The sequence below is a fragment of the Thamnophis sirtalis genome, unplaced genomic scaffold, assembly GCF_051295495.1.
Source record: "Thamnophis sirtalis isolate CommonGarterSnake01/CBP01778 unplaced genomic scaffold, rThaSir2_p1.2 scaffold_1, whole genome shotgun sequence".
In the NCBI taxonomy this organism is placed as follows: Eukaryota; Metazoa; Chordata; class Lepidosauria; order Squamata; family Natricidae; genus Thamnophis; species Thamnophis sirtalis.
In genome coordinates this window covers 14,619,441-14,635,510 of record NW_028261381.1, presented here as the reverse complement: position 1 = coordinate 14,635,510, position 16,070 = coordinate 14,619,441, and the positions used below count along the sequence as shown (strand labels likewise).

Sequence of the window (16,070 nt, the reverse complement as noted above, 5' to 3'; positions counted from 1 at the left end):
AATTAGTTTTGCATTTTAATTGTATCAAAGTGCTGCTTTTTGCCCAGTAGTTGAAATCAGACCAGATACTTTACATATACTTAAGAAAATATGAACATTTTGAGAATTCAAACCATCCTACATCTTAGGCCTAAAATAACACTATAAAATGTGAACTTGTTCTTAAAATGTTTATGGATTAGGGCCGTGATGGGGAACCTATGGCACGCATGCCACAGGTGTCATGCAGAGCCATATTTGGTGGCATGCCAGCTGTCGGCTCTGGGGCGCATGCGCGTGCTGGCCAGCTGATTTTTCACATTTCTGGAGGCCCAGGGGAGGCCGTTTTCACCCTCCCCAGGCTTCAGGAATACCTGGAGGTTGAGGAAGGCGAAAAATGGCCGCAACGGGCTAACTGAAGTTTGTTTCGGAACATCTGGTTGGCCCGTTTTTTGTCCTCCTCAGGCTTCAGGAAAGCCTCCAGAAGCTCAGGAGGGCAAAAACAGCCTTCCCCACCCCACCCCCCAGAGGCCCTCCAGAAGCCAGAAACAGATCATTCCCGAACTTCTGGTTAAGTCATTGGGGCTGTTTTTCGCCCTCCCCAGGCTTCAGGAAAGCCTCTGGAAGCTTGGGATGGCAAAAAACAGCCCCAACATGGCAACCAGAAGTTCAGGAACAAACTTCTGGTTGGGCTGTGGGGCTGTTTATTGCCCTTCCCAGGCTTTAGGAAAGCCTCCAGAGGCTGGGAAGGGCAAAAACGGCCTCACACACCCCCCCAGAGGCCCTCCAGAAGCCAGAAACAGATCATTCCTGAACTTCTGGTTGGGCTTTTGAGGCCATCTTTTGCCCTCCACAGCCTCCGGAGGCTTTCCTGAAGCCCGGGGAGGGTGAAAAATGTCTCCAATGGGGCAAATGGAAGTTCGGAAACAATGTTTTCAGCTTCCAGGGGGGCAACAGAGGCTGTTTTTGCCCTCCCCAGGCTTCCTGGGAAGGGGTCACAGGCATAGGTGTGGGGAGGGGGGAGTTGCATGCACATGTGCAGTTGGGGCAGGAAGATTGAGTGGGCGTGCATGCAGTTTTGAGACGCTGTAAGAAAAAGGTTCACTGGATTAGGGTTTTGCTACTATATATTACTGTATTAGGGTAGGCAGATTAAGTTGCAGGAATAAATGTAGTTATTGCACTTCCACCCTTACTAGACAGATATAAAAATAAAGCTCACAAAACGTAAAGCTAAGTTACTTCTTAAAGTTTATGTTAAGGCCTTTAATGTGGAATGAAAATTACTTGTTTATGTAAAAATAAGTATTTTTCACAAAATGACATATAATATGAGCTCTGCCCATGTTAACCCAACCTAAAAGTGGGTACCTGATCTAAACCCCTGGAGAACTCAATTTGATAAGCGTATATTTTCCTGGAAAGTCAGTAAGAGATGTGAATTTTTATATTATGGAAATTCATTTTTTCTCTAAATGAAGAAGAAGGCATGCAATTTGTTCCACTGGTGAGCTGCAACATGCTTAAATAATTTCAAAAATGGGCTGAGAGAAATGGAGATTCATTCATTTATTCATTTGCAATTAGAAGTTGGCTATCCTTGGCAAATATTGCATGAATAACCAAAGAGAAAGAAACTACCAAGGGAAGAGATCATAGCAAAGGACAAAAAGTTGATACAGTCAGAAGTAATTGGAGCAGAATGAACAGGAGAGAAAGATGTCAGGAAAAGAAAATTCAAGTTGAATAAGTAATGATTCACGTTACACAATGATTCAAGTTCATTACATTATACTGAACATCGCACCAAAGAATTGAGGTCTTTGAATTATGGTTCTGGAGAAGACTCCTGCGAGTCCCGTGGACTGCAAGGCAATCAAACTGGTCAGTCCTAGAAGAGATCAACCCTGACTGCTCTTTAGAAGTCCAGATCCTGAAGATGAAACTCAAATACTTTGGCTACCTAATGAGAAGGAAGAACTCTCCGGGGAAGAGCCTAATGCTGGGAAAGATTGAGGGCAAAAGAAGAAGGCAACAACAGAGAATGAAGTGGCTGGATGGAGTCACCGAAGCAGCAGGCATGAGCTTATTTGGACTCCAGAGGATGGTAGAGGACAGGAAGGCCTGGAGGAATGTGGTCCATAGGGTCGCAATGGGTTGGACATGACTTCGCAACTAACAATATCATATTGCTTATGCAGTATTTTACAATAGCACTATTTCAGTATTAAATGCAAAATTGTCTTAAGGGCAAACTTTGGGAATGAAACCTATTCTTAAACTGGGAATTACCTAAATATAAGTTGATTTTAATTCTTCATAATTTCCTGTGCATTATTTAATAGTAAAATAAAGCATATGTTTATAATCAGTTTTTTCTGCCTTTTTAAATACAGTTTAGATCACCCTTTTAAAATAACATAAAATTGTAAATAAATCTAATTTCTACTATTTACTACTGATGTTCATGATAATATAATGCTAAGGCTTACACTTGGCTCAAAGGATTTGACTGCAATTTCATGTATTGGATGTATATCTAAGAATATAAGTGGATTAGAAGAAGCTGATTTAAAATGTTTTCAGCCCCATGGGATTTGAAGATTAATTTGGATGAGGCTGGGCCATTTTTCAGAAACTTGTTTTTCTGGAGGAAGAGAAAAGACATGGAAAAGTAACAGATTAGATCACACACATAGCTTTCATCAGTCTAACATTACCATTGAGAAAAATGTAGCAGATTTATGATTTGTGCATGTGTGCATGAACTGAGGTATATGTGCACGCACAAAAAATTATTCTATTGTATAATGGCTTGTTTTGGGTGGTAAACAATGCTTATCTTTTATGTAGAAAGAAAATCAGTTTTTCATGCTATATTTGGCAGATTGCCTACCAAGAGTTATTCAGTTTCTCTGAAGGGTTTAGAAACTACGCTAAAAGTTGAAGCATTTGTTTAATATTTATTTTTTTCAATTTACATTGTAAATCAATATGTTGCCTAATGAATCTGAATCTTTTCCCAAGATAGCAGTGGACTTATATACCGCTTCATAGGCCTTTCAGGCCTCTCTAAGCGGTTTACAGAGAGTCAGCATATTGCCCCCAACAATCTGGGTCCTCATTTTACCCACCTCGGAAGGATGGAAGGCTGAGTCAACCCTGAGCCGGTGAGATTTGAACCGCTGACCTGCTGATCTAGCAGTAGCCTGCAGTGCTGCATTTAACCACTGCGCCACCTTGGCTCTTAGCCAAGATTCAAGTGCAAATGGAAGGGAGTCCCTTAATCATTTCAGCGAAGAGTTTTGATACATTGATGGATGTTGTTGTTGTTACTTGTGAAGTCTTGTGTGACCCATCATGACCCCGTGGATAACGTTCCTCCAGGCCTTCCTGTCTTCTACCATCCTCTGGAGTAAATTTAAGCTCATGCCTACTGCTTCGGTGACTCCATCACCTTCTTCTGTCATCCCATTTTTCTTTTGTCCTCAATCTTTCCCAGCATTAGGCTCTTCTTCAGTGAGTCTTTCCTTCTCATTAGGTGGACAAAATATTTGAGTTTCATCTTCAGGATCTGGCCTTCTAAAGAGCAGTCAGGGTTGATCACTTCTAGGACTGACCGGTTTGATCGCCTTGTAATCCAAGGGATTCACGGGAGTCTTCTCCAGCACCATAGTACAAAGGCCTTGATTCTTTGGTGCTCAGCCTTTCTTATGGTCCAACTTTCACAGCCGTACATTGCATCTGGGAAAACCATACATTGGTGGATGTACACTTGTAAAATACGTATTTCTCACACTATGTTCAGGCAATAGAAAAACTGATGGTTGCTGAAACCAACTCAAGAAAAGTCTTTGAAAACCATACCTCAGATGCCAACCTAGTTAATGCTTTCAAGTCATCTTTGAAACCTACAAGTTATTCTTATGCCCTACAAGTACAGTGCCACTTTAGGGCAGAACAAAACTAGAAGAATATAATATAATATAACATGTACCATGTTATGTACCCTGTACATAATAATATAACATGTGCCAATAATATAACATCTATCTATAACATAGATGTGCAAAAATTATATAAATTTAGGCAAATATCAGTGATATCAGAGACACTTTTGTCTAGAGAGTCACTTTTGTCTAAACTTCCATAATTTTTGCACATCTGTTGTAGATGCATGGTACATCAAATGATTTCAGTCTGTATTTTGAAGTTCTGGGAACATATATTTGGGGTGATAATACCTCCTTAGTTCCAAAATATTAATGGTTCAGTGGTTCTAAATAGTAACCAAAACTAGTGAAAACTGTATGTATAAATAGGACAGTGCATTTAAGGAAATGACTTAAGGAAATAATATATTCTAAATGAACTAGGAAACAATTCAGATAATCCTCAATTTACTGCCACAATTGGGACCAAAATCTTAGTCATTGGGCAAAGCAGTCATTAAGTGAACTATCATGTGGCTGCCCATGTGACTCTTTCATTCAACAACCACAATCCCAGCACTCCCGGTTGTGGTCTTTAAGCAATTATGTGAGTTATTTAGCAGATGGAGTCCTAGGTAAGGAGCATGAGGTTCCTTGGAATGGGAGAGACTCTGAGAAGTTCTACTCAGGAGCTGAGAAGTCCTGCCTTCTGAAATCCAGGTAGGATTTTTATTCCATGAGCAAAGAGAGACTCATGTGCAGCCTGCACCAGGGTTCCCATGGCTTCCATCTCTCCCCCCGCCACTCCTGATGGACCCTTACCTTACTGGGCTGACTCTCTGCTTGAATTTTGACTCCCTCTTGTCTCAGGGGGTTGGCCAAAAGAACTGACTACTGAAAGTTCCCCTCCATGCATGGAAAGGTACTTCTTCAGTGTGTGTGTGTGCAGGAATGGAATCCATTTCTTTACCCTTCAAAGGAGATCATGTCTCCTTTATGCACAGAAGGGAACTCCCTTGGTAGGGTATAGAAACAGCCAGCATCTTTGGGATTTCAGCTCCTTTTCTACACCCCACAAAAGACCTATCACCCCTCAAGACACAGCTCTTTCATCCAACCCCCAGAGACGAAACTGAGTTCTCTAGGCAGTTGATAGCAACTCGCAACCTTCCCTTTCGGTTTCCCTATTTTCCAGCTTCTGGGTAAGCTGGCAGAGAAGATCAGAAATGAAAAGCACATGATGATGGGGTGCTTGGTAACCAGTCACCTGCAAGCAGGTTGTGAGGGTCCCAGATCACGTTCATGAGATCAAAAAATAGTGGTGCAACATTTTGCAATTGTCAGAAGTTTTACCGGCTTTTAAGCATCCTTTCCAAGACTGCCATAATTCCAGATTTTTATTAAACATATAGTCATAAATTGAAGACTACCTGTATATCACAGAAGTATTCAGAAACTTTGTTTGTTCTCTTCTTACTGTCTGCGGGTACTTCTATTTCTTGTAGAAAAGCCAGGTTCCTATTGTTGCCTGTAATAGTAAATACTGGAATTTTATGTTTATACTAGCACAAAAATATTACTCCAGAATCACATTGGTTACAAGGACTGAGAGTTTTCTCCAAGGTGGATTTAACCAGCCTGTTTAAAGTACATGGCATAAAGTACTGGATTATATTAAACTGTCTTATAAATGCTAAATAAAAGTTTGTTTATTGTTTTATTGGGTTGTTATACATTTTATTTAATGAATAAATAAAATAAAAAGATTCTCCCATCGAGTAAGGGAAAAGTGATCTTTTTTCTCTCCTGCTCCTCCCTTGCAAAGAATTGTTGATTATCTGAATAACATGAACAGTCACAAAGAGAGAGCAGAAGGAGAATGAATCAAAATCTATCAATCCAATGTCTTTCACCAGAAGCAGTCTTCACTATAATCAGAAAATGAAAAGATTCCTTATACACACAGCAAAGCACCATTGGATAAAATCTACAGCTCTCTATAGCAATATGTGGGACCAGCAAAGAAAAATCCTAAAGACACATAACGTCTAATCAAAATATAATACATCTTCATCCCCACATGGTAACTGGGAAGTTGTATGCACCTTATGTGTTCTATTATTATACAGATATTATAGATCCTACATAAGTCTTGTCTTATTATGAAATTTATAACTGGATGTTTTGCAAAGTATTTTGAAAAACAATTTAGGTGATTTCCTATCTTGCATTTTAGATTTCTGTGGGCTTTGATTTTCTGCTACGCATTTCTTTCTTGCTTTGGGTCCATCGTTATTCAAGATGTTATTTGAGAATAAGGGGGAAAATAAACACCAAATGTAATAATATAATCAGAGAAAGATTGCAGAAAAATGTAATTCAGCCGAACCTAGGATTTATGTAATAATGTGATCTTGGAATATTAAGCATTAATAAATGGATTCCTATTTTCATTGACATTAATGTATAAGTCTCCAGATTACAGCGTCCATTCAGAATCGGAGAATGGGAGTCAGGTGACATATCATTGTAATATATTATGATTGATTGCCCAGGCAGCTTGATGTTTAGGCTGAATTTGACATTTTTATCCACTTATTGAGTCTAACCCTTCCCAAGAACTTCCCATGATGCTGTTAAATATATTGTTGCTGTTCCAAGTAAAGCTGCCTTTTGAAAATGACTGATGGTGATTTCATCAATGCCAATGATTCTCAAGTATTATTATTTCAACTTAATAATATTTTTCTAGCATTGAGAATAATTACCCTATCAGACTGTCAAAATATTAATGGCACTATTACAGAATATGGAATTAATAAAAGAAGATATCACTGGATTTCAGCCGTGATCCTGATTTATAATCTTTTGCCCTAATAAAGAGCATCTCTGTCTTAATTCAAAACACGTTTATACTCTCTTTTGCAACTTTTTTTATTTTTAAAACTCATTTCATTCAGGAAACCCAGGACAGGTTCAAAATGTGAAATATTTTAATTGTTGTTTGTGCATGTTTCATAAACCTTGGGCTACAAATGCTATTTATTCAGTCTCAGACTTCTGTTTCCAATGTGCCTTTATTGGATAATGTTGCCTTTTCCTTTCTGCATGCACTGTTTGTTTGTTTAGTATTCTGAAATATTGCCCTACTTTATTTTCCTTATTGTAGGCAGACAGTGTTACACCAAAATCTCCTTCCACCGATATATTTGATATGGTTCCATTTTCTCCCATCTCCCCAAAGCCGTCAACACCTACTCGCAATGGTACCCAGCCTCCACCAGTGCCCAGTAGATCTTCAGAGATCAGTAAGTTCTGGAATGCTTTGATGTAACCTAAAGAAATATATGCTTACTGTGTAGTCTTTGCCTAAACCAGGGGTCAGCAACCTTAAACACTCAAAGAACCACAAAGGTCCTAACCAGAAGCTCCCCGTTCAATTCTGGAGCTAGACAGAAGTCCAGTTCCTCCACCATAGAGTCTCCTCCTAGTGCGGTGTCCTTTTTCCTCTAACTGTCCTAACTGAAAGCCCTATCAATTATGGAGCCAACTGGAAAACCCACCCATTGCCATAGTCTCCTCCTGGCATGCCGTGCTTTCACCCCCAACCGGAAGCTCCTCTCAAAATTGTGGCAAAGGGAGCCACAGCAGAGGGATGAAAGAGCCACATGCGGCTCCAGAGCCATGGGTTGCTGACCCCTGGCCTAAATCAACCAGTTAGCCAATGCAGACTTGCTTGCTTGAACATCTTGCTAATGTTGCGTCCTGGATATGCATTTCAGAGAAAAAACAAGAAAATGAAAATTAAATCAGTCCCAGGATCAAAGGCAGTGCTCTTAAAATTACAAGCTCTGAAGACCTTTCCACAGTTTGCTCTTTCAGAATACAGCATGTTGCTCAGTGCAGAGTTGAGTTTTGGGGGGCATTTTGCCAGTTGTTTATATGTGCTCCTCCCATCGTTTTCTCTTGACTATTTATGTTTTATTCTTTCTAGAGAGAGACCTTTTTGGAGCAGAACCTTTTGATCCATTCAGCTGTGGAGCAGGAGATTTCCCTCCAGACATTCAATCTAAGCTAGATGAGATGCAGGTAATTCCAAATTGTGTAAATATGAGGTGTGAATGCTGGGGAAATGTGGTAGATTTAAGCCAGAAAAAAATTACCCAACCCCCCCTTCAATCTATATGTTCTACGTACATACATTTTATAGTCTTTTTATAAAAGAGGGAATATAATCAAAACAATAAAATGTTCCTTACGTATTTTAGTGCTAAATTTAATTATCTGTTAAATATATGCAATAATTCTATATATTTCTATATTACCTATACACACTTTTATTGTGCTTTTATGATAGAAGGAATACAACAGAAGCACCATAAAATATTCCTTATGTATTTTCCAGTGCTAAATGCAATTACCTGTTAAATGTATTTTATACTTCTGTACTTTGTATTGATATTGCTAGCAATAATTCTAGTATTTCTTCTTTATGCTTTCATGGATATCCAGCGTCAGCGATGGTTTGTATATTATTTTCTCCATACGTTTCAATTCATTTCTACTAAATTACATCATGTTATACATTTTGTTACAAATGATGGCATTTGTAATATGTGAGCTGGTATTGAAGTGTGTGTATATATATATATATGTATGTGTGTGTGTGTGTGTGTGTGTGTGTGTGTGTGTATTAATGTTGTTAACATTTTGGGTGAAATCACTGAGAGTAAAACTGGGAAATGTCTTGCTCACTTCCTTTTCTTAATATTAACTTTTTCCTTGACTAAATAAATAGCCTCTTGAGACCCAATTTAAAAACTTACATGAAATTTACTTGTGTAAAGGACCACTGTGCAAATCTCAGGTATAATGTACTTTTTACTTACCAATATAATATCATTTATAGAAGGCATATACTATGTGTTCTTTCCTGGGAAATATACAATATAAGCTGATATCCAAATATAACAATACATCTAAAAAGATGTATATTTAGGATATACATCTTTCCCTTTCATTGTGTAAATAATATTTTTGTGCTCTTTAGCTCTGGGTAGTATTTCAGTTGTAAAAGAATAGGACTGTCTTTCAAAATAAGACCTGTCCATGATACCTTTCCTTCATCTGTGTGTGTGTGTGTGTGTGTGTGTGTTTTGACCTAAATGAATTGTTCCTGAAGCATATTTATTGAATGATTTGTAACTTGAAAATTACTTTGCAAAGAACTCCTTGGCTAATTTCAGTGTAGGACACTTTGCCATATTAGAGCATTGAGCAGAGGTATCTGAGAGGTTGCTTCTCTTCAGTTGGTTCTGCCCACCCAGTACATTCCAACATGGTGGGTGCATTCCTGGTCCCCTTGATTAAACTTTGTTACCTGTTGGGACACCAAGGAAGTGGGCCAGCATATCCTCTCCTAGGATTCCAGAAAGCTGTGAAAACAACTTTTAACCCAAACCTGGAGTTGATGGGTTATTGTTTGTCTAAGGCCTCTATTGATTTTTGTTGTTTTTAAGATTTTTTCAGTATGGGCTTCCATTTGGTTTAATGTGTTTTTCTGTTTTAATGCTGTTTATTTTTTCTAGCTTTGTACACTTCTCAGAACCCATGTTAAAATAGAGGTGCATTTTTCTTCAAGTTCATAAGGAGGTCTAAAAAACAGAGGAGCAAATTAATTGAGCATTAGAGAGGTATTTCGCTCCTGCAAGCAGTTATCCTTGATGATCTATAAGGTCCCTTCCAACCAGTGGTGGGTTCCAGATCCCGTTGCAACCGGTATGCTGCAACGGGGCCCGGCATCCACCACATGCATGTGCGCAGTGCGCGCATGCGTACTTAGCACCCGCGATGCTCTAGCTGCTCGGTGGAGCGTTGTGCAGGTGCCATACGCTATGTACGTGAAAGCCCCAATTGGCTCAAATACAGGTAATGAAGGCAGCCGGGCAGCTGGGCCCTCGGGAGCACAGTACTGGAACGGTACCTGGTGCTCCCAGCAGGCACCGGTATGCTCATACAGGGGCGTGCCAGTCTTATCCACCACTGTTTCCAATTCTGTTAATCTGTCTGATCTGTCTGATATCATATAAGCATTTTCAAAGGATACCTAGCTGAACCAATAGTTGAAAAACTGTGACATATCCATCTATGATCTCACTTGAATACAGGGTATTAGAAATGAGGTAGGAAAGGTACTGGCAATGGGGATAGTTTTCATGCACGTATGAATACGAGATGGCAGGACAGCCCTTCAACTCATCAATGAAGTGGCAAAATGTAGACATGCAGCTTTGAAAATTTGTTTCATTCAGAAACATCACTTTGAAGATTTGCGCTATGTGTGTTATATGTATACATATATTATTTGGGACATGTGCCATTTTTATCTCGTATGTCAATAGATGTCAATAAATAAATAAATAATAAATAAATAAATAAATAAATAAATAAATAAATAAATAAATATTCAATATATATACTTTTCCAGAATTTGGATAGGCAGATGACGTAGGGTTAGTTAATACGAAAAGACTTTTCTTTCTGTTGTAAGTAATATCCATTGCATACAGCATGTGATATGACAGCATTTCCCATGTGCTTCTGCCTCTTAGCCTGGATAAATAGGAATGGAAAAATACATAGCAAGTTACATGATTCACCATGCTCCAATATATTAAAAATTAACCACATTACTAATTCCGTAGACATTTGCAGAGTTGTTATCCAACCCATCGCCAGCCATAGGAGTGGTGCATTAGAATATGATTAGCAATAAAGAACAACATAAAGAAGCAAATCATACACAGTAAAAAGTCTGTCTTATAGACGAAGATCTCCATATCTTGATGCAATATAATGGTCAAGTAGTCTATTATAAGGATAGATTCCAATTTCTTAAAAGCTTTGGAACAATCTAATCTGGCTTGAAATAACCATCATGAAGTCAAAACGTGTCTGTAGGGATCTCCTTTCTCTCCAAATGTGTTGTACAAAGTATGAGACATAAGTAATCATCTATCCAATAACCAGAAGAAACATATATGTAAACCAGAACATTGCAAATGTTTAGGTCTGATATTACATGAGATTATTATTATTATTTTTTAAAAAAACTGAGATATGGTATCTTACTTTATTCTTTGTTCTTTCTTTGTTCCAGGAGGGGTTCAAAATGGGACTGACTCTGGAAGGCACAGTGTTTTGCCTTGATCCTCTAGACAGCAAGTGCTGATTGTCAGGAATAGACATTTAAAAATATATTATCTTTCTTGATTTCTTTTTACAAAAATTTAAAATGTATTAACAATGTTATTGATGTGCCAAAAATGTTTCTCAACCTATTATCTTCTGTGAGATTTGCTTCTTCAAAACTCCAGATAAGTTGCAGTATTATTCCTGTAAAATGAAAATTTACTCGTACAGAAAGCTAAAATGAAGTGACACTGCTGTTTGTTTTTTGTCTTCCATATTTTGCAAGTCATTCTTTGTATCTTTTGGCAACTCACTTGTACAGCATGGGAACCCATCGTATCCTGTGAGAAGTCTTTTTAAACTTTCTTGCACACCACTTTCAGATAACAAACAAGCATATGGAACTACAATTGAAAAGAACAACTTTGAAAATGATACCCCCACAATTGCTTTCTTAATTCCACACAAATAATGTTGCCAATATACAATAAGGTTGTAAACCATCCAGAGTTGCTTCACAGCGAAATGGGCAGCAAACAAATTTAATAAATAATTAAAAGATGTAACTACTTACACATTCCTGTAAACAATTACAGTGAGACTGAAAACCATAACTCCAGTGTATACAATCTGAATTTATATAGCATAGCTTCCTAATAAATTGTTATTAAGGACCACAAATTAAGCTAGGTTTCTAATGAACTGTAGTGCCCCTAATTTATGTTAATTTTGTGAGTGCACAGCATTTCTGACTTAGAAATAAAAGTTAAAGGCAGCCTCTATTCTTTTCAGGTGCATCATATTTAACATGCATCTACTAAATGAAATAGATTAATATTTTTACAATTGCAATATTTAATCTCTAACAATGTCAAATATTAATATACCAATTATTTTATATTATTTTGTAATCTGAAAAGCACTCCCTAAAGAGGTATAAAACTTTGATTAGATTTTTCACATTCCAGAGGATACTTGGAAATGTATACACAAGAGGTGAATGTTTCAGTAACCGTCATACAATAACTGGCTATTTTGAACACACACAAACACATCCATGTGTATATAGAAACATTCCCAATGTTACACACTAGTTTTAGAATGGAGGCCCAACATGGTATTTCTCAACATAGTTATTTGAAAATCCTACTGCGAAGGTTAGTTAAAAGTGTGCATGCTAAAAGGCACTGCTTGTGGTGCATGTTAAATTGCTGTGTACATGGCAACTTCTCACTTTAATTGCAAAGATCCCATTACAATACTGATGGCATTCAAAAATGCCACAGGTATTTTGGAAAGTGATCTGAGGCCATTGATGCAATTGTACTGTTCAGATTAACCTGCCTAGGATTGTCACCTGATAATCCTGTTCAAACCACTTGGAACATAAGGGTGAGAAATGGATAAATAATTTCATTTTGCATCCTAGTGCAAAAATTACAACTGAATATCACACAAGGAATCAAGATAAAAGATTTAAGGTAGGTTCTTCATGAAGGAAGATTATATGTTTCTGCAAGGGAGCTTATTACTGAGATAATGTACTACTTTGTCTCTGCATAGCAATAAATCAAATTTTGGTTGTGCATTTCTTTGTATTCATAAATTAAGCTACTTGTTCATTTTTTTTCCATTTTTACCAAAAGTGTATTCAACATGTACAAAAAATTGTTTACCTCTCTGGGAAAGTTTTTCTCTCCTGTAAGGAGCCATTCACTGTAAAGAAGACAGGGGGAGGGGGTGCTTTTTATATATAAAGAAAGATAAAGAGAAGTGCTCAGGAGAAATGGAAAAGAAACATGAGAAATTATTTTGCTCACTTTATTTTTCAGGGGAAAAAAACCCGAATGGTCCGGTACTTGGTTTGCAAAAGAATAGTTTTTTATGTTATATTGCAAGGTTTACATGTGTATTCACAACATAAAAAGAAAACATTTATGCAATGGTATTTACCTTTTAAAACTTTGTTCCAATCTTACAAAATACTTAAGCAGATGCCTAGATAAGCTGGAATTCTTTACATGCTTAAAATTAGACAGCTGTATAGCTGTATAGCCTTACTGAGTCTTTCCTATTATACTCTGATTTGTGTTAAGTCTTCCTTTATTATTTGGTTTTCTTTTGTATTTGCATGTATATCTATATCTATACTCTGAATCCAAAGAGGATGGAATGCATTTCTACAATGCTTCTGATTGCCTGATTCCCTTCTGGCTACAGATTCTCTCATCATATTAAATGCCAATCCAGAAGGCTCCATTATTTTATGGGGTGATGGGTGGGATGAGAAGAAACAGAGCCATTGGGAATAAGAGAAAATAGAAAATGACTCTTTGGATGTTTCTGTCAGTATAGATATATATGAGATCACTAATGAGTAGAATAGGCTCTGTATCATAGAGATACACATCTATAATTTTGTTCATCAAATAGTATTTTGCAGTTTGTACAAGGATGTTTAGTAGCCATATTAATGGCTTTTTTAAACAAATAGAATTTGTATTTTTTATCATGAAGAAAGCTTTATGTAATAAGCATATATTTAGGGGCCATTTACAATGGATGTAGGAGAACATTCAGAAAATATTTGCACATTTTAAATCATACTTTAACTGATGTTTATGGACATAGATTTGCAAATTGCTAAATGTAATCTAATTGATTAAAATCAGTCCAACAATATCTAAATCAATGCAGCAAGAAATTACATTTTTAATGAAAACGGTTTAGTGCTTTGGTTGAAATTTGTATTTCTATGTAATCCCAACTGTCTGTTTTATTTTGCTTCAAATAAATGGTTTAATTAAACTTGCACCATTGAATTTGCATCTTTATTTAATATAAAGTTTGGGAGGGGGGCTGGTATGTAAAGAGCCAACATGAAGCCAGAGGTTAAGTTACTAAGACAGAGTAGGGAGGTCCAAGTTCTTCTCTTCTTTTTAAGCATGGCAGCCATGTTGAACCAGTCACTCCCTGTCAGTCCAGATTAGTATCAGGTTCTTTGACAAGATGGCTGAAAAACAACACTCCCTAATCATGCATTGGTAGCTTGGCTGTGCGGCCAAAGGAAGCACAATGCAAAACAAGGGGACACTCCAAGCAGAAGAATACACTAGAAAAAACAATAACCTCATGGGGAGGTTGTGGTACTATCCACAGGTTGTTTAAATTAATATGCATAGACAATGTAATCATACATAAAGTACATTAAAATAAAGTGAAGTTCAATATTTATGCATGTGTGTTTATTTTTAAGTTTTTTTGGGCTATGCATAAACCATGGTAAAAAATATATGTACAGATTTATGTAAGGTCTGTATTTACACTTAATCAAAGGGGAGGGGGGAAGGAAGAGTTGCCGCCTCAGCAACATATTTTTTTTCATACTTGGAATAATTACTGCAAAGTAATGTATTTCACCTAGCATATTTCAGATTATTAGTTTCTTTTATTGCAAAATGTGGTTTCTTTTTTACAAAATTCCCCTGGAATGTGTAAAAAAAAATATGGGATGTTCACTCTCACACTTATTGATATGCCCAAATGATTCTGTCATCCATGTGGAAAGAACTCTGTCAGGATTCTTTTTCTGCCCTAGCAGACATGAAGGTGGCACCATAATGACCAGACATCTTTAGACAAGGTGCAATCCCACCCTAAGAACAGCTACAATTTTGCATTTGGAAATTGGGCAGAAGCATCTCCAAATCAGGGTAGAAGATGAGCAGGTTGAGCCCGAGGGAGGGGCCAAATGAGTCATGAGCCTCTATACCCACAAGAGATCTAAGCCCATCATGAATGTCTTTTTATTCTTAACTCCCGCTAATTTTCCTCGGCTGTTAGTAATTCAGATTCTTGTAGAGAGCTTAAGCTTACAATAAATGTTTACACATATTTGAAATGCCTGGATCTCCTGGTGCTTGACAACTGACAGCTTTTTAAATTCAGCAGTGCAGCCCATCAACACCCTTCTGTGGAAACCAGCCTTTCTGATGCTCTAACCTCATCCAGAAAGAGGAGAGAAAACCTACTCCACCAAGACAAGCTGGTGCTTTGGTCAGATTTTTGCTTTATGCCCAAGATTAGTTGAACATTTCATCATGCCCAAGGTGCTATATTTCAAAAGTTTATGTCCAAACCCAAGAATGAATTTGATACAAATTAGATATATACAAGGCATTAAGCATCATCTTCAAAATAGAGCAATGTTGATCGAATGGTCTATTTGGCTCCCTAAGGAGACATCCTAGGGAGAAGAATAACATAATTTGCTATCCATCATGAGCCAGGAATACATCACACTGGTCTCCTTAGCCAGCATTAAATTGTTGTTTTTTTCCAGCCTCCCAGATCACGCCCATCAGAATGGGCTATTTTAGTAACTCTTGTCAGGTGGAATACTAGTAGGTATGACAAGGCACTTTAACTTTGGCTAGGCCACTTGGGAATATTATTGTGGGATATCCCTTCCCTCTCAGCTATATCTCCAGTGACTAAAATTGTTAGTTAGACTTACTGCAAAGTTCCCTGCTGGTTACTAAAAAGATGGTTTGTTTAGATGTTTGATGTTTAGATGTTTATTAACATTTGTATGCCGCCCTTTTCCCTGAGGGGACTCAGGGCGGCTCACATAAAATCAGGGAGGGGGAATACAAATAATGACGTAGACACATATAATAAAAGTAATAAGCAACATACATTCATCATTCGGGAGGGGCGGCTATCCTTATCCCCAGGCCTGACGGGCTAGCCAGTTCTTGAGGGCTGTGCGGAAGGCCTGGACGGTGGTGAGGGTACGAATCTCCACGGGGAGTTCGTTCCAAAGGGTCGGGGCTACTACTGAGAAGGCCCTCCTCCTTGTAGTTGCCAGCCGGCACTGGCTGGCCGATGGTATACGGAGGAGGCCCAATCTGTGAGATCTAATTGGTCGCAGAGAGGTAATTGGCAGAAGGCGGTCTCTCAAGTATC

At 37.9% G+C, this 16,070-nt stretch overlaps 1 protein-coding gene across 4 annotated transcripts in view; it reads left to right on the top strand.

The window, feature by feature from the left end:
• The window catches only part of GULP1 (GULP PTB domain containing engulfment adaptor 1), a 132,927-nt gene extending 119,011 nt beyond the window's left edge, over positions 1 to 13,916 (top strand). For 2 of the 4 annotated variants that reach the window (XM_087708008.1, XM_087708030.1), the window contains 3 exons: positions 7,081 to 7,219; positions 7,906 to 8,000; positions 11,071 to 13,916. In XM_087708008.1, coding sequence (XP_087564134.1) covers positions 7,081 to 7,219; positions 7,906 to 8,000; positions 11,071 to 11,142 — 306 coding nt within the window. In that variant the 3' untranslated portion in view covers positions 11,143 to 13,916. Of the gene's footprint in view, positions 1 to 7,080; positions 7,220 to 7,905; positions 8,001 to 8,423; positions 8,435 to 9,499; positions 10,329 to 11,070 lie in introns of those variants that run through there. The other 2 variants (XM_087708022.1, XM_087708015.1) reach the window with 2 other exon arrangements.
• Positions 13,917 to 16,070: the final 2,154 nt, after the last annotated feature.